Source organism: Bubalus kerabau, chromosome 1 (genome assembly GCF_029407905.1).
Source record: "Bubalus kerabau isolate K-KA32 ecotype Philippines breed swamp buffalo chromosome 1, PCC_UOA_SB_1v2, whole genome shotgun sequence".
Taxonomy (NCBI): domain Eukaryota; kingdom Metazoa; phylum Chordata; class Mammalia; order Artiodactyla; family Bovidae; genus Bubalus; species Bubalus kerabau.
In genome coordinates, this window is record NC_073624.1 from 33,970,835 (window position 1) to 33,996,168 (window position 25,334).

Consider the following 25,334-nt stretch of genomic DNA (forward strand, 5'->3'; position numbering starts at 1 on the left):
CTAAGGCAGGAGCCTGAGAACTAGATGGCACTGTGTGGCCACCACCCAGCCTTAAACTACTCACCTAATTTCAAATTACTGCTTGAGATAAATAAGTACCTATTTGGTTAAGTCCCTGTGTCAGAATTGGAGAAATTTGATAATAAAGCCATGGGGAATCGTAAGAGGTCCAAAGTTTAGCCAAACACAAGTCTGACAGCATGAACCAACACTGGCTTGGCAAAGATCTATGCCCACCAAACATTAGTCTCTTTAGTTTCCTTCAGCTGAAATGGTATGTGTTTGGAAAATGACTACCATCATATTGGTAAGTAAAAAAGCTGAATTACTGAAAGCCATAGATCACACAGTTGAATCTAAATTTTGTTAGAAGAAAAAAAAAAAAATTGCTGTGTGAATGTCCAGAAGCTCAGAGGATTCTATTAAGCACATTACTCAGAAGGAAAATAAAAATGTGTATTTTCATTTTAACAAAGTCATTTTGACAAAACTGCTTCAACATATTCTGCTGGGTTTCCCACGGGCCAAGGGTATGGTGGATCTAGGCCAAGTAGAAGTCCATGGCAACCAGAGAAACTGGAAATAAGTGTCTGTTTGAGGTGCATTAATTATGTGATTACTTACATATGGCCTTGGGTGGATATTTTGAGGAAAAATGACTCATCTAGTTTGTGATGTATATCACGTGACTATCCAGCATGATGTAAGAGAATGGTAGGCTGACCATGTTTTTATTACACCAATGAAAAATATTTCTCAGATTATATTAGCACGGTTGTGGTTTCTAACATTCCTGCTACTTCCTCACTCATTCCCAAAGAAATTTATGCTCTTTCTGGGCAAAAATATGTTATAAGTCAAGAGACAGTGAAAGTCGTTCAGTCATGTCCAACTCTTTGCAACCCCCATGGACTGTATAGTCCATGGAATTCTCCAGCCCAGGATACCAGAATACTGGAGTGGGTAGCCATTCCCTTCTCCAGGGGATCTTCCCAAATCAGGGACTGAACCCAGGTCTCCCACATTGCAGGCGGGTTCTTTTCCAGCTGAGCCACCAGGGAGGCCCAAGAATTCTAGACTGGGTAGCCTATCCCTTCTCCAGCGGATATTCCCGACTCAGGAACAGAACCGGGGTCTCCTGCACTGCAGATGGATTCTTAACCAGCTGAGCTACTAGGGAAGCCCCAAAATAGTATTTAGTTGGCATTATCTACAAATATGGACCATGCAGGCTTCAAAGAGACAGGCAGAGCAAAGAGTTGATTCCAACCCAGGGGATGGAGGGATCCTAAAGTATTCTCAAAATGGGAACACCTACAAACACACCTTCCCCTCCAAACACACATACACAGTACATTCTAGAAAACTCACATAAAGATTATAATTCAGCCCTTCATGTCTAAACGGTGCATGCGTGCATGCTCAGCCATGTCCAACTCTCTGCGACCCCATGGACTGTAGCCTGCCAGGCTCCTCTGTCCATGGAATTTCCCAGTCAAGAATACTGGAGTGGGTTGCCATTTCCTACTCCAGGGGATCTTCTTGACCTAAGGATTGAACCCACATCTCCTGAAGCTCCTGCATTGGCAGGTGGATTCTTTGTTACTGCACCACCTCATACCTAATAATAATCAAGAAGTATCTCATCAAAATACATTGATAGAGCCATTTGGAAACAACTACATCTAACTATCCTGCTTGGTCTCCTGTAGTTCAAGCCAGAGCAGAGCAGTGGTCCAGCCCAGGTGGGATGTTTCAGAGGAGATCATGGCAACCATAAGCAGCTAGAAATGAACCTCTACACTGAGTGCAAAGCACAGTACGAGGCACAAAAATTAGTTCCCACAAAACCTCACAAGATAGTATTGAGATCAGCAAACAAAGAATTTTAGAAAATTGTGATAGATAATTATGCAGATAATTGCATAGGATGTGAAACTGAATAAATTAAAGCCAGGCTACCCAGGTGGCTCAGTGATAAATAATCTGCCTGCCAAGCAGGAGACGCTGAAGACGCAGGTTTGAACCCTGGATCAAGAAGATCCCCTGGCGGAGGAAATGGCCACTCCAGTATTCTTGCCTGGGAAATCCTATGGACAGAGAAGCCTAGTGAGCTACAGTCCATGGGGTCGCAAAAGAGTCGGACATGACCTGGCGGGACATGACCTGGCGACTAAACAGCAGCAGCAGCAGCAGATAATAAAGCCATGGGATGTTGCAAGATGTACAAATAAGAAGCCGCTAACTGTAATTACAAAATACACACCATCTCTACAGGGCCTCTGTGGACCCTCCAACCTTGATTCAGGACCTATTACTTTCCACATCAAACACATAATCTTGGATTGCACCTCGGCAACAACAATAAAAGCAGTGGATAAAAATGGGCAAAGGAATAATACCAATAAGAATGGTAGCTAACTTATATTGAGCCTTTAGGGGAGACGTATAATACATAATTAAAATAAATACATTAAAATATATAATTAAAAGTGTAATATAAAGCTATACATCTCAGTTAGAGAAGGAGTGATTTAGCATTATTTTGCTGAAATACAGGGAAAGGAGAGATGTTATACTCAATTGACAACATGGAGCCCAGCTCACCCACCTGCATTTCTGCCTAATAAGCACATGCCACTTTCTTCCCACCCGGAGCATGAATGAAGCCTAACAATTAACTGACAATTTAGCCTCCTGATAACAAACTAGAATTCTTTCACTAAGAAATAAGAGGGCTCAGGGATATATACCTTTTGTGTTGCTGCAAACTGATTTTCCAGGGTTTCTATAAATTAATTAGTCATTTCAGAATCTCATTAGAAGAATATATATGTAACTTTTTTTTTTTCAAGTCCACCCATTGAACTTGTTCAGGCCTTTGGAATGACTGCACACACAGTGATAGAATGGCTTAATGCTTTCTAAGAAAAAAGTACTTTTCCTTTATTATTCAGGGATGGTTCCTTGATCTCGCAGCTGGCAGGGAGAGACACAGAATTCATGCGCATGCACTTGAAAAGGACAATGTTTCCTGCTATCTGACTGCTGCAACTTACAGATAAGATGGGAGGTTAGTTTGTATTTCTTTAATCATTTCTTTTCTTCAAATCTATTTCCTAGCACAGAGCCAGTTAGTATGACTGAAAGCCTTCATCTATAAAATCCTATTTTGGATTTCTTTAAATATTTTTGTATTTGATGCGCTGTTAAAGGAGATTGCTTCCTTATCTCATCTTTATTTCGTAGTAAGTTGGTATCAGTTTTTGCACAAAGAAGATACTGCAAATTGGCTCATTCAACCTCAATTCCACTCTTTTTCTAGCTTCCTGCTAAAGCTTGACTGCTTTAAAGAAAACGGCCCCTCTTGGATTCTCTGTAACTAGTGTTCTGGATGCAAATTAATCTTACCCATTAGATGCACTGGAGGAAGGTCTGGAGGGAGGAGGTGAGTTGAAACAACTTCTTGGGGATCCTTTCTGCTAATGGCAGTGGCCACTGTGTTTTCCTAATCTCTAAACCACAATTATGGCAGTAACTTCTTGTTCTAAGTAATTTCAGGAGCCACCTCATGACTCCTACTCCGCCATTCACCTAATGATTTCTAGGGCTCCCTAGAAATAAGGATTTCCTTTCTTTCCCACTCACTTGCTACATAGATTCTCTGTGCTGTGCGAAGTTGCTTCAGTTCAGTTGAGTTCAGTCGCTCAGTCGTGTCTGACTCTTTGTGACCCCATGAACTGCAGCACACCAGGCCTCCCTGTCCATCACCAACTCCCAGAGTTCACTCAAACTCATGTCCACTGAGTCGGTGATGCCATCCCGCCATCTCATCCTCTGTTGTCCCCTTCTCCTCCTGCCCCCAATCCCTCCCAGCATCAGAGTCTTTTCCAATGAGTCAACTCTTCGCATGAGGTGGCCAAAGTACTGGACTTTCAGCTTTAGCATCATTCTTTCCAAAGAACACCCAGGACTGATCTCCTTTAGCATGGACTGGTTGGATCTCCTTGCAGTCCAAGGGACTCTCAAGAGTCTTCTCCAACACCACAGGTTAAAAGCATCAATTCTTCGATGCTCAGCCTTCTTCACAGTCCAACTCTCACATCCATACATGACCACAGGAAAAACCATAGCCTTGACTAGACAGACCTTTGTTGGCAAAGTAATGTCTCTGCTTTTCAATATGCTATCTAGGTCGGTCATAACTTTTCTTTCAAGGAGTAAGCATCTTTTAATTTCATGGCTGCAATCACCATCTGCAGTGATTTTGGAGCCCCCCAAAATAAAGTCTGACACTGTTTCCACTGTTTCCCCATCTACTTCCCATGAAGTGATGGGACAAGATGCCATGATCTTCGTTTTCTGAATGTTGAGCTTTAAGCCAACTTTTTCACTCTCCTCTTTCACTTTCATCAAGAGGCTCTTTAGTTTTTCTTTACTTTCTGCCATAAGGGTGGTGTCATCTGCATATCTGAGGTTATTGATATTTCTCCTGGCAATCTTGATTCCAGCTTGTGCTTCTTCCAGCCCAGCATTTCTCATGATGCACTCTGCATATAAGTTAAATAAGCAGGGTGACAATATGCAGCCTTGACATACTCCTTTTTCTATTTGGAAACAGTCTGTTGTTCCATGTCCATTTCTAATTGTTGCTTCCTGACCTGCATATAGTTTTCTCAAGAAGTTGCTTCAGTTGTGTCTAACTCTGCAGCCCCATAGACTGTAGCCCACCAAGCTCCTCGGTCCATGGGATTTTCCAGGCAAGAATACTGGAGTGGGTTGTCATGACCTCCTCCAGGGGATCTCTCAACCCAGGGAGCAAACCCGTATCTCCTGTGTCTTCTGCACTGCAGGCAGATTCTTTACCACTAAGCAACTGGGAAAGTCCATTGCTACATAGATCTATTTTAATAAAACATTTGATTTCAGTGCTTGGAAAACCACAGAGGAAAACATTAAGGGAGCAAAGCTTGATTTAGACCACTTCAAAAGTGGTCAGATACTCTCTTTCCATCACCACCACTCCTCCACTTCAGAGCAGTAGTCTAACCACAGGGTTAAGATTCACGAGCTCTAAGAAGCAACTGCTGACCATATGGTCCCCACTCCCCGAGAGCAATACCAGCCTTAAGAAAACATTCCAATATTGCAAATCTTCAAGATCATTCCACAGCCAACCTCAAAACACTAGAATTCCACAATTCTCTGGCCTCGCCTCCTTCTCTGCTTGCCTCCTTCAGTCTCATATGACTCAAATCAGAAGCACTAGGAAATCTGTTATTCTATACTATCCTACTGCTGCCCCTGTATCAAAACACCGTTTGACTTCTTCCCACACATCAACACACAAATGACAGTTACAAAGGGGAGAATTTATAATTAAGAAGAGAATACGGACTTCTCTGGTGGCCCAGTGGTTAAGAATCCGCCTGCTAAGGCAGGGGACACAAGTTTGATCCCTGGTCCAGGAAGATGCCACAGGGCAACCAAGCCTGTGAGCCACAACTACTGAAGCCTACATGTCTAGAGCTGCTGATGTGCAACAAGAGAAAGCAGCGAAAACCCAGCACAGTTATAAGTAAATAAATAATTTTTTTTTTTTAGAAAAAAGAAGATGAAAAGAAGTAGATCTGATTAGTAAGAAAAGGTCAGTGATCCCTTTCCTATGATATCAAGACATTTAAGAAATTATATTGAAAGGCAGTAAACTCTTTACTAACCTGGGGGAAGAGAGAATAAGTTGAATTGTCAATGGTGAATGAGTATAAAAACTCCCCATCGTACCACAGGCTTTTCCCCATGGGGGAATTCATTTTAGTCATAGCAAAGAGATGGGCGGGGTCGCAGCAGTCTTCCATCTGTTTCCTAGGAGAGAAAATGGAGAGAGAAAAGAACAACAGGTTAAGAGAGCAACAGACTCATTCACTTGTCATTCCCACAGAGATGTGCAGCCTTACCTCACCACCAGCTCACAAAAGCATCTGTGTCTCCAGGGTGATTAGACAACTATTCATTCACCCTTCCAGCCATCGGAATGCATGACTGGAATATTTCATGTTTTAAAAAGTTTCAGAAGAAAAGACCTCAGGTGGTAGGATTGTAAATTGGTGCAACCACTATGGAAAACAGTATGGCGATGCCTCAGACAATTAAGACTAGAACTACCATGTGACCCAGCAATTCCACTTCTGGGTATTTATCACATGTGCACAAAAACACTAACTTGAAAAGAAGATATATGCACTCCCTATGTTCACTACAGCATTAAAGTTGTCCCTTGGTATCTGCAGGGAACTGGTTCCAAGATCTGCCTCAGATACTAAAACCCACAGATGCTCAAGTCCCACAGTCAGCCCTTCATATTTGAAGTTCTGCATCCATGGATTCAACCAACCTCACATCGTATGGTACTATATGTATTTATTGAAAAAAAAAAAAAAAAACATGTAGAAGTGAACCTTACAGCAGTTCAAACCCATATTGTTCAAGGGTCAACTGAATTAACAATCATGTAATCATGTGCATGCTCAGTCGTGTCCGATTTTTTCCAAGTCCACGGACTGCAGGGCTGTAGCCCCCCAAGTTCCCATCCATGGGATTTCCCAGACAAGAATATTGGAGTGGGTCATCATTTCCTTCTCCAGTATTTACAATAGCCAAGATATAAAAACAACTTAAGTGTCCATCAATGGATGAATGAATAAAGAAGATGTGGTACGCCATAGAATACTATTCAGTCATAAAAAAGAATGAAATCCTGCCATCTGCAACAATACGGATGACCCTTGAAGGTATTATGCTTAATGACATAAGTCAGACAGAGAAAGACTGATTTCATTCATAGGCGGAATCTACAAAAATGAACGAAAAACCAAAATAAAACAAAAACAAACTCAGAGTTACAGAGATCAGATTAGTGGTTACCAGAAGGGAAAGAAGCTGGGGGATGGGTAAAATGAGTGAAGGGGTCACCTCTCTGGTGATGGATGGCAATTAGATTCGTGGTGGTGATCAATTTGTAGTGTATACAGATGTCAAATTATAAGGCTGTACACCTTACACCTGAAACTGATATAACTAAACAGAAACAAAGAAACATATCAGCTCTCATATGCAGCTGAAATGTGTCTGAAATAGTCATTGTAATTGCAGACTGATGGATTTAAATATCCAAGGCTTGGATGGCTAACATCTCTTCATGGTGATATAACCATCAAGTGGTGACTTTCAGAGATCAGGGATTTTAGGAGAACTGTACAGAGTAGGAAATACACAGATTGGCCCTAAAAAGGGTACACACCCCCAAAACTGAGGATATGACCCAAGAACAAGCCCTGGGAAATCTCTGGAAACAGAAATTGAATGAGATGAGGGATGTGATTTCAGGCACTGACGAAGCAACCTGCATTCCAGCTGGTAAATCTCGTGTGTTTCTCCTGTTCTTGTTTTGTCTGACCTCTCAGTAGGGTGGGACACAGCTGAGCACAGGAAGGAGCTGAGAAGTCCCACTCCTTCCTCACTCCCTTTCTCTCTGAAACACCAGGGTCTTCTGGATAACCCCCACCCACCCTCCTGGAATGGCTCACAGCTGTTCCTCTGCTGGTCCCTCACATGGAGGCCACTATTCTACAAGCCAATCTTCACATTCTCCTCAAATTCAAAGCCTGTCAGAAACCAACTCTGTTTCCTCACTGAGCTTTCAGGAATAAAAGAGCTTATTCCCCAGTCCCACTTCTAGAAGGACCAATAAAATAAACTGCTGACATAAACCACTTCTGAATGGCATCCCCAAGTAGACTTGCTGGCTCAGACAGCTTTAGCCACCAGGGGTACCCAAGCTTGGAGCTGAAAAGTGGCAGGTAATTGGAATATAGTCATGCTCAGCCTCACAGGGTTGGTTCCGTAACCCCCCCTCCACCTAAATACCAAATCCCAAGGATGCTCAAGTTCCTTACATAAAACAGCACAGTGTTTGTAGATAACCTACACACTTCTTGGCCTGTACCCTAAATCATCTCTAGATTACTTATCATACCTAATTCAATACAAGCATTATGTAAATAGTTATAAACACAATGTAAATGCCATTAAATAGTGACCAGTGTGCAGCAAATTCAAGTTGGCTTTTTAGATCTTTTGGCATTTTTAATTTTCCCAAATACTTTCTATCCACCCATCAGTTGAATCCTTGGATGCAAAATCTGAGGATGAGGATTTGCGGGCAACTGTACTTGGGTTCCGGAGAAGGTGATGGCACCTCACTCCAGTACTCTTGCCTGGAAAATCACATGGACGGAGGAGCCTGGTAGGCTGCAGTCCATGGGGTCGCGAAGAGTCAGACCCGACTCAGCGACTTCACTTTCACTTTTCACTTTCATGCATTGGAGACAGAAATGGCAACCCACTCCAGTGTTCTTGCCTGGAGAATCCCAGGGACGGGGGAGCCTGATGGGCTGCCGTCTATGGGGTCACACAGAGTCGGACACGACTGAAGCAACTTAGCAGCAGCAGCAGCAGTACTTGGGTTCAAAACCTGGTTCTGCAACTTACTAACTCTATTACCCAGGAATGTTACCGGGCTTCAGAAACGGTCTCAGAAACTATTCTTGGAAATTCCCCCAAGGACATACAGGTGCAGCATGTAAACCAAGTTCAAGCTCAACGCAGGGACAAATAAACCGAGTCATAGTCTGGGGTTCTTCCAGCCACCTGGTGCTTTCTCTGGTGCCTTTTGTTTGGCACCAGGGGAACTTCACAAAGGTTTCAACAGAAAGGACAGGGCTGGGGTCTGGGGAAGTTGGCCTTCTTCTTTCACATTTGCCAGCATCTGTGTCCCTCTTGCTCCTATATCATCCTCCCATTTCCTCCAAGTGCCCCTCTTCTCTTGCCTCCTCTATGTTCAATAATTCTTATTGTGTTTCATTACCCAAAAGGCAGCCTGAACAGAGGCAGGAAAGTTTTACAATGAATTGCCTTCATTTTCTCAAAAGGGCATCCTAGGTAATATCATCAGTTAACATAGAACAAGGTCTTTAAAAATGAGAACTGCGGACTTCCCTGGTGGTCCAGCAGTTGAGAGTCCATCTGTCAGTGTGAGGGACACGGGTTCAATCCCTGATCTGGGAACTAAGATCCACATGCCTTGGGGAAAGTGAGCCTGTGCCCTCCAACAAGAAAAGCCAATGCAGTGAGAAGCCCACGCACCGAAACTAGAGTAGCCACCCACTCATCGCAGAGGGGCAACTAGAGAAAGCCCTTGCACAGCAACGAGACCCAGCACAGTCAATGATAAAATAAAATAACAAATAAAAATTAGGAGAATTATCTTAGGCATGACTCTGAGCTTTGTGAGGTGAGGAAATTTTTGAGCCCTTAATCCTTTTCTGGTTAAATGGAAATAACCAGAAATGGAATACCTTTTAGTTCTTAGAGTGGTCCTAAGAGATAATTAAGGGGATGCATGGGCTTTCCTGGTGTCTCAGAAAGTAAAGATTCTGCCTGCAATGCAGGAGACCTGGGTTCAATCCCTGGGTCAGGAAGATGCCCTGGAAAAGGAAATGGCAATCCACTCCAGTATTCTTGCCTGGAGAATTCCATGGACAGAGGAGCCTGGCAGGCTACAGTCCATGCGGTCTCAAAGAGTCAGATGCGACTGAGTGACTAGCACTAACTATTATTAGTTCCAATTCATATCTGAGAAAACAGTATTAGGGCGATTGCAGGACATGCTTTTTCCTCTCTGCAAGGCTGCCTATCAGGACCATTCTGACTTACCCTTACCTTTCTCTTCCCTGAAGAAATGCTTTCTAAACACCAGCCAAACATTCCACGTGCCTTCCTAGATCTTTCTCTACTTAATTGTTACAGTGAGTGACCTTGGAGCTACATAGCTTTAGGGTTTTTTTTTTTTTTCCAGTAATTTAACTTGGGGCACATAACTAGCAAAGCAGGGTGGAGCATGGCTTTGCTCCCAGGTCTTTTCACTTCATGTCTGGTACTTACTTTCAGCCAGACCATAGCTCTCGCCTCCAAACCAAGCTAAACTTGCCATTTAGCACAAAGTGCTACAAAAAATTCAGAAGAAAAATTTGTCCCAGCTACATAATAAGACCCCATTTAATCTTTATCAGTGAGAGTGATATGTAAGTGTCCTAGCCACTTACATATCACTTTATACTGGCTTCTTCTTTTCATCCTCATAAAAAACTAAGATAGAGATGATTACATTATCCTAAATTTATAGACAGTGAAACCGAAGCTCGGTCCAAGAGACTTGCTCAAGTCAAGTTCATGAGGTAAATAAATGTTATTATCCATCATATTGTGTGTTTAATATCGATCAAATTGTGTGTTTAGACAGACTCAAATTCACACCTTTTCCTACAGCATCATCATGCTCAGGGCAACTATACCTTGAGGAGGGAAACCAAACACTGGACAAAAATAGAAAGCATCACATGCATATAAATACTTCTAAAAATTCAAGAAAGAATTATGAATTCAAATTCATAATAATCATAGCACCATTTGCAGTATGGGAGTGCTTTCCCTAGAAACTTATGAACTTTTCCCTCTATCCTCCATCCAGAGTGCCTCTGCATCTTCTGTCTGTCAGGCCCTTTGTCTAGAGGGTGGCTGAAAAGAGACTACAACGTAAAAGTGTGTTCACCCCCCCATGCCTGAGAAGGGCCCCACGAGCTCACCAGCCATATGGCTATATTACCACAGAAGCAAAAGCAGAAGTGGAAATAGTTCTCCCAGCAGTAGGAGTGGGAATCAGGGTAGTGGTAGCAATGATTTTTACTAAGCTCTTGCTTAACACTGCTAGGTTTGGGGGAAAAGAAAGTTGAGCATCACCTCCTGCCATCCTACAGGTGATCCTGGAGAGAAGACACATGCCAGCTTTTAGAATGTTTAGCAATTTTTATTCCCACCCCCTTTTTCATGGTTGGCACTGATGCTGCCTATTCTTTGCTTCTCTTATGCCTGCGAGCAAAGTTGCTTCAGTCGTGTCTGACTCTTTGTGACTCTCTGGACTATAGCCCACCAGGCTCCTCTGTCCATGGGATTCTCCAGGCAAGAATACTGGAGTGAGTTGCCATGCCCTCCTCCAAGGGATCTTCACAACCCAGGGACCAAACCTATGTCTCTTATGTCTCCTGCATTGGCAAGCCGGTTCTTTACCAATAGTGTCACCTAGGAAGCCCAATTTTTATGGCAGGCAATAAAATCCAGGGTTAAAATGGTAAAAGTAAATCCATTTTTATGTTCAAGTTTAAATCTTCAGATTATTCATTTTTACCAGTTGAGTGTAAGGTGAGTATTGGAGTTAAAATGCAAGTGGTTTTTATTATTCGAATTCAAGCTTCAGCAGAGCTCCTACCAATGACACTATAGTTGCTTTGTGAAGTTAAGTAATTAGGAGCCACATGCTAAAAACTCACTCAGGTTCTCACTGCCTACCAGTGAAAGCCATGCATATCAACAAAGCCAAAAGGACCATATTGGCTTACTGTGCCAGAAAGACTGAGAGACTAACAGACAAGAGTGAAAACCCAATCACTCAGTTAATAACACCCAGTTATAGCAGAAAGTGAAGAGGAACTAAAGAGCCTCTTGATGAAGGTGAAAGAGGAGAGTGAAAAAGTTGGCTTAAACTCAACATTCAAAAAACTAAGATCATGACATCTTGTCCCATCACTTCATGGCAAATAGATGGGGTAAAAATGGAAACAGTGACAGACTTTATTTTCTTGGGCTCCAAAATCACTGCAGACAGTCACTGCAGCCATGAAATTAAAAGACACTTGCTCCTTGGAAGAAAAGTTATGACAAACCTAGACAGCATATTAAAAGAAGAGCCATCACTTTGCTGACAAAGGTATGATTTTTCCAGTGGTCATGTATGGACGTGAGAGGTGGACCATAAAGAAAGCTGAGCGCCAAATTGATGCTTTTGAACTGTGGTATTGGATAAGCCTCTTGAGAGTCCCTTGGACAGCAAGGAGATTAAGCTAGTCAATCCTAAAGGAAACCAACTCTGAATATTCATTAGAAGGACAAATGCTGAAGCTGAAGCTACAATACTTTGGCCACCTGATGCGAAGAGCCAACTCATTGGAAAATACCTTAATGCTGGGAAAGACTGAAGGCAGAAGGAGAAGGGGGTGACAGAGGATGAGATGGCTGGATGGCATCATCGACTCAATGGACTTGAGTTTGAGCAAACTCCAGGAGATGTTGAAGGACAGGGAAGCCTGGTGTACTGTAGTCCATGGGGTTGCAAAGAGTCAGACACAACTGAGCGACTGAACAACAAAGCAATGTGAACCTTGCTAAGATCTCTTAGATGCCATGTTCATTGCTCTAGGCACCAGACACAATGAAGGCTGGGAGGCTCCCACTCCAGTGACTGACTCTATTGTGCCCCTCCGGAGGAAGAACTGAATTTGAGAAAGCAAACTTGAAGACGAGTTCTACCTCTAAAGAGTTCAGCTTTAGACTCAGCTAAACATCTGATCCGATGCCATCTCTGGCCTTCCTGAACACGTATGTGACAAAGGCTTGTGTGATCACACCCTTCATTATCATATCTAAACAGGGTATTGAAGTAACCCAAACAGGAAATACCATAATGTTTATAACTGAGTGTGTAATTTAAAATTCTATAAGCAACCTAGGAGTAAATGGAATGAGGATTTCCTTATGTGCTTTCTATATTGAAATTCTAGCCATCAGGTGAAGTATAAATAAATGTATCTTTAATACTGTAAGAGGAAAATGCTGTAATAATAAATTTATTGTGAAGGCAATTAATTTTACATACAAAAGTTATGAAGGATTATTGATTACAGAAGAGAATAAACTGTCAGTTAAAGGAAATATTAAGTGTGCCTAGAGGATAATTTTAAGGAAAATACTGCATTTTTTTGCCAATAAATATTTACAAAATTCTACATAATAATATAAGACAGTGTAACAGAGTTGAAATTTCATGAAAATCCAAATCTTTGTATAATTAGTTGATATACTAGCATTCAAAATATTAAAAAAGAATAACCTTTAAGAACTATATTTGATTTTTAGTTATTTAATTACATTTAGAGAGTGAGTTGTTCAGGGAAAAAAAGCCCTAGTTGGGAACTCTTCATATGCAAGATTGTCAAATGCCAAATCTGCCCCTAAAAACTTCATGAAAATAAAAAAAAAACCCACAAACATCATGAGAAATCATCACGACCCAGTCATAGTAGAGAATTCCTCATATCCTTCTTAATTGCTTTATTCTTCTTAAAAGCATTTAACACTATTTATATGCTTTAAAAAAAAAAATTATTTGCTTAGCTGCACCGGGTCTTAGTTGTAGCATGTGGGATCTAGTTTCCTGAGCAGGGATTGAACCCAGACCCCCTCTGCACTCAGAGCATGGAGTCTTAGCCACTGGACCACCAGGGAAGTCTCTATATGTTATACATTTTATCTATAGTTTTACTTATTGTCTGTCTCCCCAAATCCCACGATTTAAACTCCTTGAGGGCAAAGACTTTTGTCTTACACCAAATAAGTGCTTAATATATGCTGATCAACTGGATGAATAAATTACAAGTAGGAAGAAAAAAAAAAAAAACATATTAGAGAATCAAGAGAACTTCAATGCACATTTTGTTCCCACTGGTCAAAATTCAAATTGAGGAAGTCAATTCTTTACAGTTTTAGACTATGGAGACCAAAAAACAAAAGCCTGACAAAATAGTTGCTACAGGTGAGTAAACATTTTCAGTAGCAGCAGATCCAGGATTTTTAAGGTTCGATGATGGGTGAATCCAAAGTTCCTTAACACTGTGCACTAACAAACATTACTCTGATCAAAGTGAGCATGTCTTTGGGATTACAGGCCTGCAGCACAGGGACCACAGGAGTGCTCCATCAGTGAATGGTGCCGATGAATTCTGTTTCCTTCACCACTGTCAAACTTTCAAAATTTGACTTCTAAAATGTTAGATAAGTTTTCAGATTTTAATCTTGCCTCCAAAAAGTCCCTTCTATTCTAACACTATCTGACTTTAGTCAAGTATTGATTTTAACATTTGGCTTTTGGCCATATGTGTATCTAATGCATTTCCTCCATTCAATCAATGGTTCTTATTGTACACTGTACTGAGTTCATAAAATTCCTTTTAGATTAGTATATGTTAACTCCTTGGGTTAACGTCATAGAGCCCAGATTCATTGCTAAAAATGTGCTCACATAGCCACATCAGAGGATGGTTTTGAAAGTGAAGTAATACATATAACATGCTTAGCACATTATATGCTTTCCATAAGTATTCATTCTCCTTAACAGTCAGGCACCATATGATTCTGCTTGTTTCCCATGATCTGAGGTTATGATTGCTTTCTAGATATAATTATTAATAGTTATCCCCCTTCCATTCCCAAATATGTTCCTATTTGGATGATAAATTATGTGTTCACTCCATTAAGAGTAGAAGATAAACAGAGAATCCTGTAAAAGAGGGCCTTTCTTTAAGTGCAGAATCTAATGGCCTAAGAGAAATCAGACAAGTTTCTTTTTTATATATATGTAAATCACAGATTTCACAGAGATTATGGCAGGTAGAGTTTGGACCACTCTGAAGTTTTTGTTTTGTTTTGTTTTTGCCCTAACATAAAGAAATCTGTGTCTTAAACTACCCGTTCTGAAGCGAGTTTAGAAATCAGGAGTCACTACTGACTGAGAGTCCAGGATCTGGAACAAGCACTAGAAGTTGCTCCGAAGTGAACGAACAGCAGGGCCCTGCCTGCAGCAGACGCGGGAGCAGGCGGTGACAATACCATCTCTGTGGCAGAGACCGCATCTGTCCACAGCACGGTCCCATAGATGGCTTAGATCCCTGACCTAAGAGATTGAAAATACCCCCTCAATATAGGGGAGAGACTTGTATTCATCTTATTTCTCTGCAAAATTCTCTTGAATGGTGTGGAGGAGAATTACTTTCATGAGATTACTGCTTACAATAATCTTTTCCACAGTTATAATAAAAAAGCTTCTCAAAGATTAATCTTCCGTATAATTTGCCAGGACTACAAAAACAGGGAAAAACAACTCTTGCGTACTACTTGAGATGGCAAGCAATCTTTTATTTAGTGGCATTTTATTCTTCACATTTGAAATGACTACATAATAAGGAAAAAGTACTCCAAAGAGAAATCAATTTATGCCACGTGTAATTTGCATTTCTCTACCACAGGCAGAGCAGACTTTAAGAAAGGAACTTTTGGAAAACAAGTATTTCAAAGATGATCTGGTTTTCCTAAATACATATTTGTTCTGTAATGTGCTTAACAAGTACATATGATCATTTGAACTGAAGAGCATAAATTTTTCCAGGAAGAATCTCAATAAGCACTTACCTGCAATCTTCCTACTTATGCTTATATATCTATACAACTAGAAAAACTCTAATATCATCCTTTGAGAATCACCTGTTTGCTTTTTTGGTAACTGAAACTGACTAGACTCCTTTGACCAGCATTCATTATTTTATTCATTCAATAAATATTTATGGAGCATTTTCTATGTGTCCAGTGCTATCCCAGGCACTATAGCCAGAATGGGAGCTGGGAAAAGGAGAGGTGGGAATACTTTGCCCTTGTAAATTCTAACAGAGAAGATAGACAAATGATAAATAAAGTATGTGGGTAAGAGGTGGGGTGTAATTTTCAACAGAGGGCTAAGTAAGTCCTCACTGGGTAACTGAGTTTACTCAGAAGGAGGTGAGAAAAGTAAGTCATATAGATATCCAGGATATCCCAGAGAAAGCATTAGGAAGAACAAACAAGTACAAAAGTCTCAAGGCAGGAGTGACCCTGGTATGTTCAAAGAACATGAAGGAAACCAATGAAGCTAGACTGTAGGTTGGGGAGAGGGGTTCATGGAAGGAGGATCAGGTCAGATTGTGTATGTGGCTTTTACTCCAATGAAAGGAGCAGAATCTGTCCTCACCACCCAACTTCTTGTGGCATCATCCACAGACTGTCAAGAATAAATCCAACTCCAAAATCATACAAATAGTTGGATTTTACTGAAGTTGTAATGGAGGGGGCTGGGTCGCCACACAACAGAAACGTCAATATCTATCTCTGCCCTGGGTACAATTCTATCATTTCCTCTAGACTATTGGAAGGACTGATGTTGAAGCTGAAATTCCAATACTTTGGCCACCTGATGCGAAGAGCTGACTCATTGGAAAAGACCCTGGTGCTGAGAAAGATTGAAGGTGGGAGGAGAAGGGGACAACAGAGGATGAGATGGTTGGATGGCATCACCAACTCAATGGAAATGAGTTTGAGTAAACTCCAGGAGTTGGTGATGGACAGGGAGGCCTGGCATGCTGCAGTCCATGGGGTTGTGAAGAGCCAGACATGACTGAGCGACTGAACTGAACTGAACCCACAAACTGGCCTTTTCTCCATCACCTCTCTCTCTCTTATCCAGAGAAATTTCACTTGATTAAGCCCTCTAACTTTGACTCCTTTCATAATCATTTAACATCAAACTTAGGTATGAGAAGATCTATTACACAAACTTATTTTGGATTTTTCCCCTCTTTTTGTTCCTATCCACAATTAGACAAGGGGAAAAAAAAAATCACAGGAATCCAAATCAAAAAGGAAGAAGTAAAACTGTCACTGCTTGCAGATGACATGACACTATACACAGAAAATCCTAAAGACATCACCAAACAATTAATAGAACTCATCAAGGAATTCAGCAAAGTTGCAAGATACAAAATCAATAAACAAAAATTTATTGCATTTCTAATAACTAAAATAAATTATCATAAAGAGAAATCAAGAAAAAATTCCACATACAATCATATCAAAAAGAATAAAATACTTGAGAATAAATCTAACTAAAAGATAAAAGACTTACTTGGAAAACTGTAAGACACTGATGAAAAGAAGTTGAAGATGACACAAAGTACCAGATATACTGTGTTCATGGACTGGAAGAACTAATAATGTTAAAGTGACTATATACCCAAATGCAATCTGCAGACTCAATGTAATCACTATCAAAACACCAATGGTGTTTTTCACAGAACTAGAACAAACAATTCTAAAATTTGTATGGAATACAAAAAAGACCCAAAATAACAAAGCAATCTTGATAAAAAAGAACAAAGCTGGAGGTAGCCCTGATTTCAAACTATATTACAAAGCTACAGTAATCAAAACAGCGTAACATTGATGAAAAACAGATACACATCTCTGGAACAGAATAGAGAGCTCAGAAACAAACCCACACTTAAATGATCAATTCAGTTCAGTTCAGTTCAGTCACTCAGTCATGTCCGACTCTGCGACCCCATGAATCACAGCACGCCAGGCCTCCCTGTCCATCACCAACTCCCAGAGTTCACCCAAACTCATGCCCATCAAGTCGGTGATGCCATCCAGCCATCTCATCCTCTGTCATCCCCTTCTTCTCCTGCCTCCAATCCTTCCCAGCATCAGGGTCTTTTCCAATGAGTCAACTCTTCGCGTGAGGTAGCCAAAGTATTGGAGTTTCAGCTTCAGCATCAGTCCTTCCAATGAACACCCAGGATTGATCTCCTTTAGGATGGACTGGTTGGATCTCCTTGCAGTCCAAGGGACTCTCGAGAGTCTTCTCCAACACCACAGTTCAAAAGCATCAATTCTTCGGCACTCAGCTTTCTTCTCAGTCCAACTCTCACATCCATACATGACTACTGGAAAAACCATAGCCTTGACTAGACGGACTTTTGCTGGCAAAGTAATGTCTCTGCTTTTTAATATGGTATCTAGGTTGGTCAATTAGTCTATGGCAAAGATGGTAAGCATAAACAATGGGAAAAATACAGCCTCTTCATTAAATGGTGTTGGGAAAACTGAACAGCTACATGCACAAGAATCAAACTGGACTATTTGCTCACACTATATAAAAAATAAGCTACAAATGGATTAAAGACTTAAATGTAGACCTGAAACCAAAAAATGACTAGAAGAAAACATGGGCACTAAGCACTTCAGTATCAGTCTTAAGCAATATTTCCTTAAACAAAGGAAACAAAAGCCAAAATAAGGAAATGAAACTACATCACACTAAAAAAAAATGTTTTACATAGCAAAGGAAACTTATCAGTGAAACAAAAAGGCAGCCTACTAAATGGGAGAAAATATTTGCAAGAAATATATTTGATAAGGGGTTGAATTCCAGAATACACAAAGGACACATACAACTCAACATTAAAAATTCCGATTAAAAACAGGCAAAGGACCTAAACAGACATTTTTCCAAAGAAGACATACAGATGGCCAACAAGCACATGAAAAGATGCTCCACATCACTAATCATCAGAGAGATGCAAATCAAAACTGCAATAAAATATCACCTCACATCTGTCAGAATGGCTATCATCAAAGAGACAACAAATAACAAGTGTTGGCAATGATACGAAGAAAACGGAACCCTCGTACACTGTTGGTGAGAATGTAAACCGATGCAGCCACGATGGAAAACAGTATGGAGATTCCTCCAAAAGTTAAAAACTGAACCACTATATGATCCAGCGATTCCACTCCTGGGCATTTATCTGAAAAATGAAAACACCAATTCTAAAAGCTATAAATTTTAAGCATTCGGACAGTGTGAGTGTGTGTGTTGTTGACCCAGAACCACCTCACTGTCTCCTGGTGGGAAGTGGAGGGCTTGACTCTGCTAGAAACAAAGTTTGAGTCAGTGAGAGTTAAGTAGATGTGGTTGCTGTAACAAAAAAGATCTCAAGCCACAGCAGCTATCTAAAAAGAGAAAACAATTTATTTCTTTGGACACTTCTATGGGATGGACAGGGAGGCATGGCATGCTGCGATTCGTGGGGTCGCAAAGAGTCAGACACGACTGAGCAACTGAACTGAACTGAACTGAACTGATGGGATCACTTGGAAACTCTGTTTTCTTTCTGTTTCTTGAGCTGCCTTCACCTTGGGTGTGGCCAAAGCTGTATCACAGGGCACATCAGTGCTCCAGCTCCTGGGAAAGGGAAGGGAATGTGGAAGAGCCCCCACCCAGACCCAGCGTTGGCACATGTCACATCTGCTTATGTTTCACCAGTGAGAACTCAGTCCATGGTTACACCTAGCTGCAAGGGAGGCTGGGAGTGCATCCGACTACAGTTGTGTCATAGCATCCCTCATCCATCCACATTTTCCCTGTAGGGCTAGCCCCTTCTCTGTAGGGGTCCTTTAGTCTTAGCTCTTCCTTGGCTGGGTGTCCTCGGGCAAGTGACTCAGCTCTGAGCCTCTATGTCTTCATCTGTCAAAGGAGCTCCCCTCTCCCCTCCTGAGGTCAGTTCAGGCTGTAGCCTGGAGCCTGCAGTGGGACCCAGAAGGCCCAGCTCCTCAGGTGTGGGCAGGAAGTGTTTCTCACACTGAGAGTCCAGTGGCACCAAGGGTTTAGCCAAGATATGGAAGCAACTAAGTGCCCATTGGTGGATAAATGGATGAAGAAGATGTAGTGTATATGTATATATATATATATATATATATATATATATATATATATATAACAGAATACTGTTGTTGTGTAGTGGCTAAGTCACATCCAACTCTTTTGCAACCCCATGGATTATAGCCCATGAAGCTCCTCTGTCCATGGGATTTACCAGGCAATAATAATACCAGAGCTGGAAATAATACCATTTCCTTCTCTAACAACAGAATATTACTCCACCATAAAAAGTGAAATCTTGTCATTAGTGAGAACACGGATGGACCTAGAATGTATTATGCTAAAAAGTGAAATCAGTCAGACAGAGAAAGACAAATACTGTATTATTTCAATTATATATGGAATATAAAAACAAATGAACAAATGTAACTAAATAGAAAGAGACTCATAGATATGGAGAACAAACAGGTGGTTGCCAGAGGGAAAGGGGGTCAGCAAAGGAGAGAAATAGGTGAGGGAGATTAAGATGTACAGATTCATAGTTACAAGATAAATGCCACAGGTATGAAATGTACAGTGTGGGGCTGCTGTACATATAACAGATTATCAATAAGGGTCTACTGTATGCACAGGAAACTATACTCAATATTTCATAATAACCTATAAGGAAAAAGAATCTTAAGTATATGTACTTATGTATATATATGGGCTTCCAAGGTGGCGCAAGGGGTAAAGAACCCTCCTACCAATGCAGAAGACATAAGAGATGCAGGTTCAATCCCTAGGTCAGGAAGACCCCTGGAGGCAACCTACTCCACCCACTCTAGTATTCTTGCCTGGAGAACACCCATAGACAGAGAAGCCTGACAGGCTACAGTCCATAGGGCCACAAAGAGTTGGACACAACTGAAGCAACTGAGCACGCACACACGTGTGTGTGTGTATATATATGTACGTAGCTGAGTTTGCTGTACACCTGAAATTAAAACAACACTGTAAATCAACTATACTTCAATAAAAGATAAAATTTTAAAAATAATGTACAGTATGGGGAAGATAGTAATTATGTAATATCTTTGTATAGTGACAGATGGTAACTAGACTTACCATGGTGAGCATTTTGAAATGTATAGAAATATCACATTACTATGTTGTATAACAGGAAGTAACATAGTGTTGTAGGTCAATTATACTTCAAAAACAAAACAAACTCACAGAAAAAGAGATCAGATTTTCAGTTTCCAGAGGTGACGGAGTGGGGAAAAGGCAATTGGATGAAGGTTCTTCAAAATGTACAAAATTCCAGTTACAAGATAAATAAATATTAGGAATATAATGTACAACATGATAAATATAAGCAAAACAGATATATATAAAGGTTAAAAGAGTAAATCCTAAGAGTTCTCATCCTAAGGACAAATATTTTTTCTATTTCTTTAATGTTGTAGCTATGAAATGATGGATGCTCAGTAAACTTATTGTGATAATCCTTTCATGATGCATGTAAGTCATTATGCTGAAAATAAAATAAAAACATCTCTCTTCGGAACCACTTTTCTTATTCTAGTAACGCCTAGATCTGAGATTATTTTCTGTGAAAGATAAGAAGTGAGAAAATAAAGGATATCACAAATGTAGATGGCAAGGCGTTAGTAGAAAAGGAGACAAATGTGATGGAAACCACGTAAGTCTTCCAAACTATACAGATTTTTCTAAACTAGGAAACTGAACCAACAAACATAAGATGACCTAAGTGGTAAATTTTAGAAGTTCAAGCCCAGGAGTCCAGTTTGTTGGATTCACCTCCGCTTTGCCTTCAGTGCAGGACTGGAGCATTAGTCCTAAAATTTTTCCAGACCATGGCTGTCTCTTCTATGATTTATGGCACACACACCTGGCATTTCAGTGAATAATCATTCTGGTATTTGAACATGTTCAAAATTATTTTCTGAGAAAAATTTTGGCTTTTGCATTATGACCCATTTTCCCAGGATGGAATTCTGTGCAACAACACAAACTGGGGATTCTCAATTTTCTTACCAGAATATTAACTGTGCCACCTGCTTGCCTAAAACATATGGGTCTCTCTTTACTCGGTACAGAATATTAGCCATTCAGGTTGTCAACAACCTTCAATTGACCATCATCTAGTTTCCATTAAATGTATGGTTAAAGGAACAAGTATTTGGGAGAGACATAGGGATGTGTTAGCTGGTTTCTCCTTGGAGTTAGAGTTACATTTTCTTTCTCTATATCAAATCAAACCACAAACAAGTCAGCTATTTGCATGACTAGTATCTATTTTTAACTGTCCACTCTATAAACTTCCATAGATGAGAATACACCTTGTTGTCCAGGTCAAATGTATAAACTCAGTTTACCTGCAACATGTTGTGAAAACAATCAGGCAGGCATTTTCATTTCATCTATCTATTATCCCTCTTCTTGTTGTTAGGTTCGCTACATTCGTACTCAATTTTGAATTGTTTTGTGGATATCATTGACCCTATCTACATAGAAAAGCATTGAGAGAGTTGACAGCAACAGTTAAGGAGAAGCATATGCTTAAAAATGGAAACAAAAGTGGAGATGACTTTTAAAAGCTAAAAGCACTGAGAAAATAAAGGATATTACAAGTGTAGATGGAATGAGTCATTTGATAGAGTGGATAAAGAAACAATTGAAAAAAGAGAAGGAAAAATGATAGATTAAAGGAAAAAAAAAATTTTTAGTTTGTCAATAAAAGACAAAAAAAAAGCTGAAAACTAGAGACCAGATAAGCCTACTCAATGCTTTCACTGCTTAGAGGCCAACAAGACTGCATTCAACTGAGGGAAATATAAAAAAACATTATCCCTCCAGGGAGAGAGAATTACTATTAATAGATTTTTGTGTGCATTTTTCCTATGCATTAAGTCAATTACTCCCTTAGTCAGTAAATACTCAACAAATATTTATGGAGTACCTACCATGCATCAAAGATTTCAGACACAGCAGTAAACAAAATGCTCAGTAGTTGCCCTTTAGAAATGGGAATTTAGTCTGTTTATAATTTATTGATGCTATATACAACACTGTGGTAAACATTCGCATTATTAGATTTGTAAACATACACATGATTGTTTTCCTGGGATAAATTTTTCAAAGTATTTACTTTAAATTCTATACTAATGAGGTTCCTCTTGATTCAAAAAAATATTGTTACACAAAATAGTTACAGAGCTTAAGCTACTATAAGGCAACAAAAACAAATGTTCCCTATCATATTCTTCACAAAGATGTCTAGATTAAAAAGCAATGGTATTTCTATTTCTGACTACCATTCAAATAATGCTATTTTTATTTTCTAATTATTTGTACTATCAACTAACTGAACTATGGAAGATGAAGATGTCACTTTCCAGTCCCACCCCAAATTAACATGCACAGACTTCTCTGCATTCCACATTCCCTAAAGAATTACATAAAATATTTAACTTAACCAATATTATTACAGTATTATGAGTCTCTAAGTATGATTTAATAGCTGAGTATTATCACTGTATTTCCTGTCTTGAAGGCTTTCTAAAATTTGCTCTTCCTGGAGTTAAATATTGCCTAACTTTTTTCATTAGCTTCATTTATTAATAACATGCACCTTCCAATAATTCCCCTTCTAATTCTTCAAAGAACTGTAAATATTTGTCAATGTGGTCAAACACATCAAGAAATCAGTCAGTGATTTTTTTTCTTGGGAACATCTCTTCTGGAGTCCTTTGCCCTCTAGTTTCAATCTGGGCTGCTTTCTTTCTAGCTCTGATAAACACCTGTCGTCTTGAAAACTGCCTTCACCTCTTTTCTGTATTGTATTATTCAGTTACTTTATCCATATTTTCTCTTTTTTAGTACTTTCTTATTTGGGTATAGCATATATTTTATATCTTCTCGAGAAATGGTGCAGCAAAGTACATTTTTGACTCTTTGAATATTGAAAACACTCTTACTTAGTTTGGCTGGGTGTAAAATTACAACTTAAGAAATTTTTTTTCAAATTTTGAAGGCATTATCCATGTTTTCTAGCTTCCAGTGTTTTTGTTGAGAAATGTGGGATCATGCCTCTGTCATTTTATTTTAATCATTTTTCATCTTCTTAAGATCCTAAATTAGGGATTCTGAAATTTCACAATAATATGGCTTGGATAGGTCTTTTGCATTCACTGTGCTAGACACTTGGTATTCCCTTGCAATCAGGAAGCATGTCCTTCAGTTCTGGAAACAACCTTATATTATGTCTTTAATAACTTATACCTTCCCTTTCTTCTATACTTCTCTTTCCATATCAAACGTCTCACCTTTTCCCCATTTTTTCACTGTCTTATTTTTCTTTCCTATTTCGAAATGAAATTATTTTCTAAACATTATTTTACAAATCCACCTACTCAACTTTTAATTTCCACTACCACATTTTTAATATCAAAAAGTTCTTTCTGGTCTTCAAGAAGTTTTGTTCATAGCTCCCTAACCTTTGTTAATGCAATGTAATTTGTGAGACTCACAACCATATCATTTGTTATGTATTCTTCTGCTTCCTTATCGTTTGTTTCATGTATGTTTTTCCTGTTGGTTTACACTGGTCTCTTTCATGTTAGAGATTTTCTAAAAATATTTACAGATCTATACATGTTTACAGTTAAAAATAATGTACTAAAGTGATGAATCAAAGATCTCTGTGTGTAATTACCAACTGCTGAGCCTCATCAGAGTATGATCCAATAGGGACCCAGTCATTTCATGAGAGGATCCCTAAATGTCAGTATCCACATCTTTTTCTCTTTTACTACTCAGTTTTCCCATTGAGGAATCTTCCAATTTCTTGATGTTATTGGGCTGGCCAAAAGGTTCACTGGCCAAAAAGATACTATGGAAAAAACCAGAACGAACTTTTTGGCCGATCAACATAAGCCTGGTTGATAACATTCTAAGAGCTAAGTGAAAAGAGGAGGCTGATATCTCACTCCAGAATACAACCTTTCTCTTAACTCCCCTGTTCTCAGCTGATGTCCCAGGTGCAGAGCCTCTCTGTCTCATCTCTAGTCGTCTGACACATGGACAAAGGCAGCTCCTTGTGTCTGTGGGCAAGGGGAGATCAGGAACACTTTCAATCAATCGTCCTGCCTTTAGTGTCACTGGCACTCACCTCTAAGTGCTGAGTCTATCAGGAATTCTGCAACATAAACTGGTTTCCTTCTTGCTGGGTTACCCTGTTGTATTTCAAATTTCTGTACTCTACATGTTGTCAGACGTAATTGGGCCATCTGCTTCTTATCTCCAAAAATTGTGTTGATGTCTTTTGTCTACTATTGTCTCCTCTTCCATTTTCTTCACTCTTACAAGTTTATTCATATTTATATTCTTCTCTTATTATTTATTAGTCTTTCAAGATAGGTCAGAAAACCAGAAGCCAGGTGGTATTAACCTTTTCCAGTTTAGCTTCTTTACTGGTGATTGTCAATAATGTTTTCTGATTTGAAAACATATGTGTATAAAACTAAAAGGCTGCCAGGGAAAATCATTCTGATGATGGTTGCTTTAAAGAAACAGAAATGGGCTATCAGGATATGTAGGGACTTTTATTATTTATCTTCCATGTTTCTATACTTTTGTAGTGCTCTGAAAGTTATCATTTTTGTTATTTTATCAATTTATCACATTTGTCATATTTATTTTTATTCATTCACATTATGTATTTATATTTACCATTTTGTTACTTTATCAGATTAAATTTGATTAATTTTTAGTGCTTTTACAAATTTAAGCTAATAAATGCTTGTTATAGAAAATCTGAAAAAAATTTAAAAGGACAAATAGGAAATTGAAATTT

At 39.6% G+C, this 25,334-nt stretch overlaps 1 protein-coding gene across 1 annotated transcript in view; it reads right to left on the minus strand.

Annotated features, from left to right (window-relative positions):
• Positions 1-25,334, minus strand: part of ST8SIA1 (ST8 alpha-N-acetyl-neuraminide alpha-2,8-sialyltransferase 1) — a 171,231-nt gene that overhangs the window by 108,137 nt on the left and 37,760 nt on the right. The window contains exon 2 of the mRNA XM_055571771.1: positions 5,721-5,865. Coding sequence (XP_055427746.1) covers positions 5,721-5,865 — 145 coding nt within the window. The remainder of the gene's footprint in view (positions 1-5,720; positions 5,866-25,334) is intronic.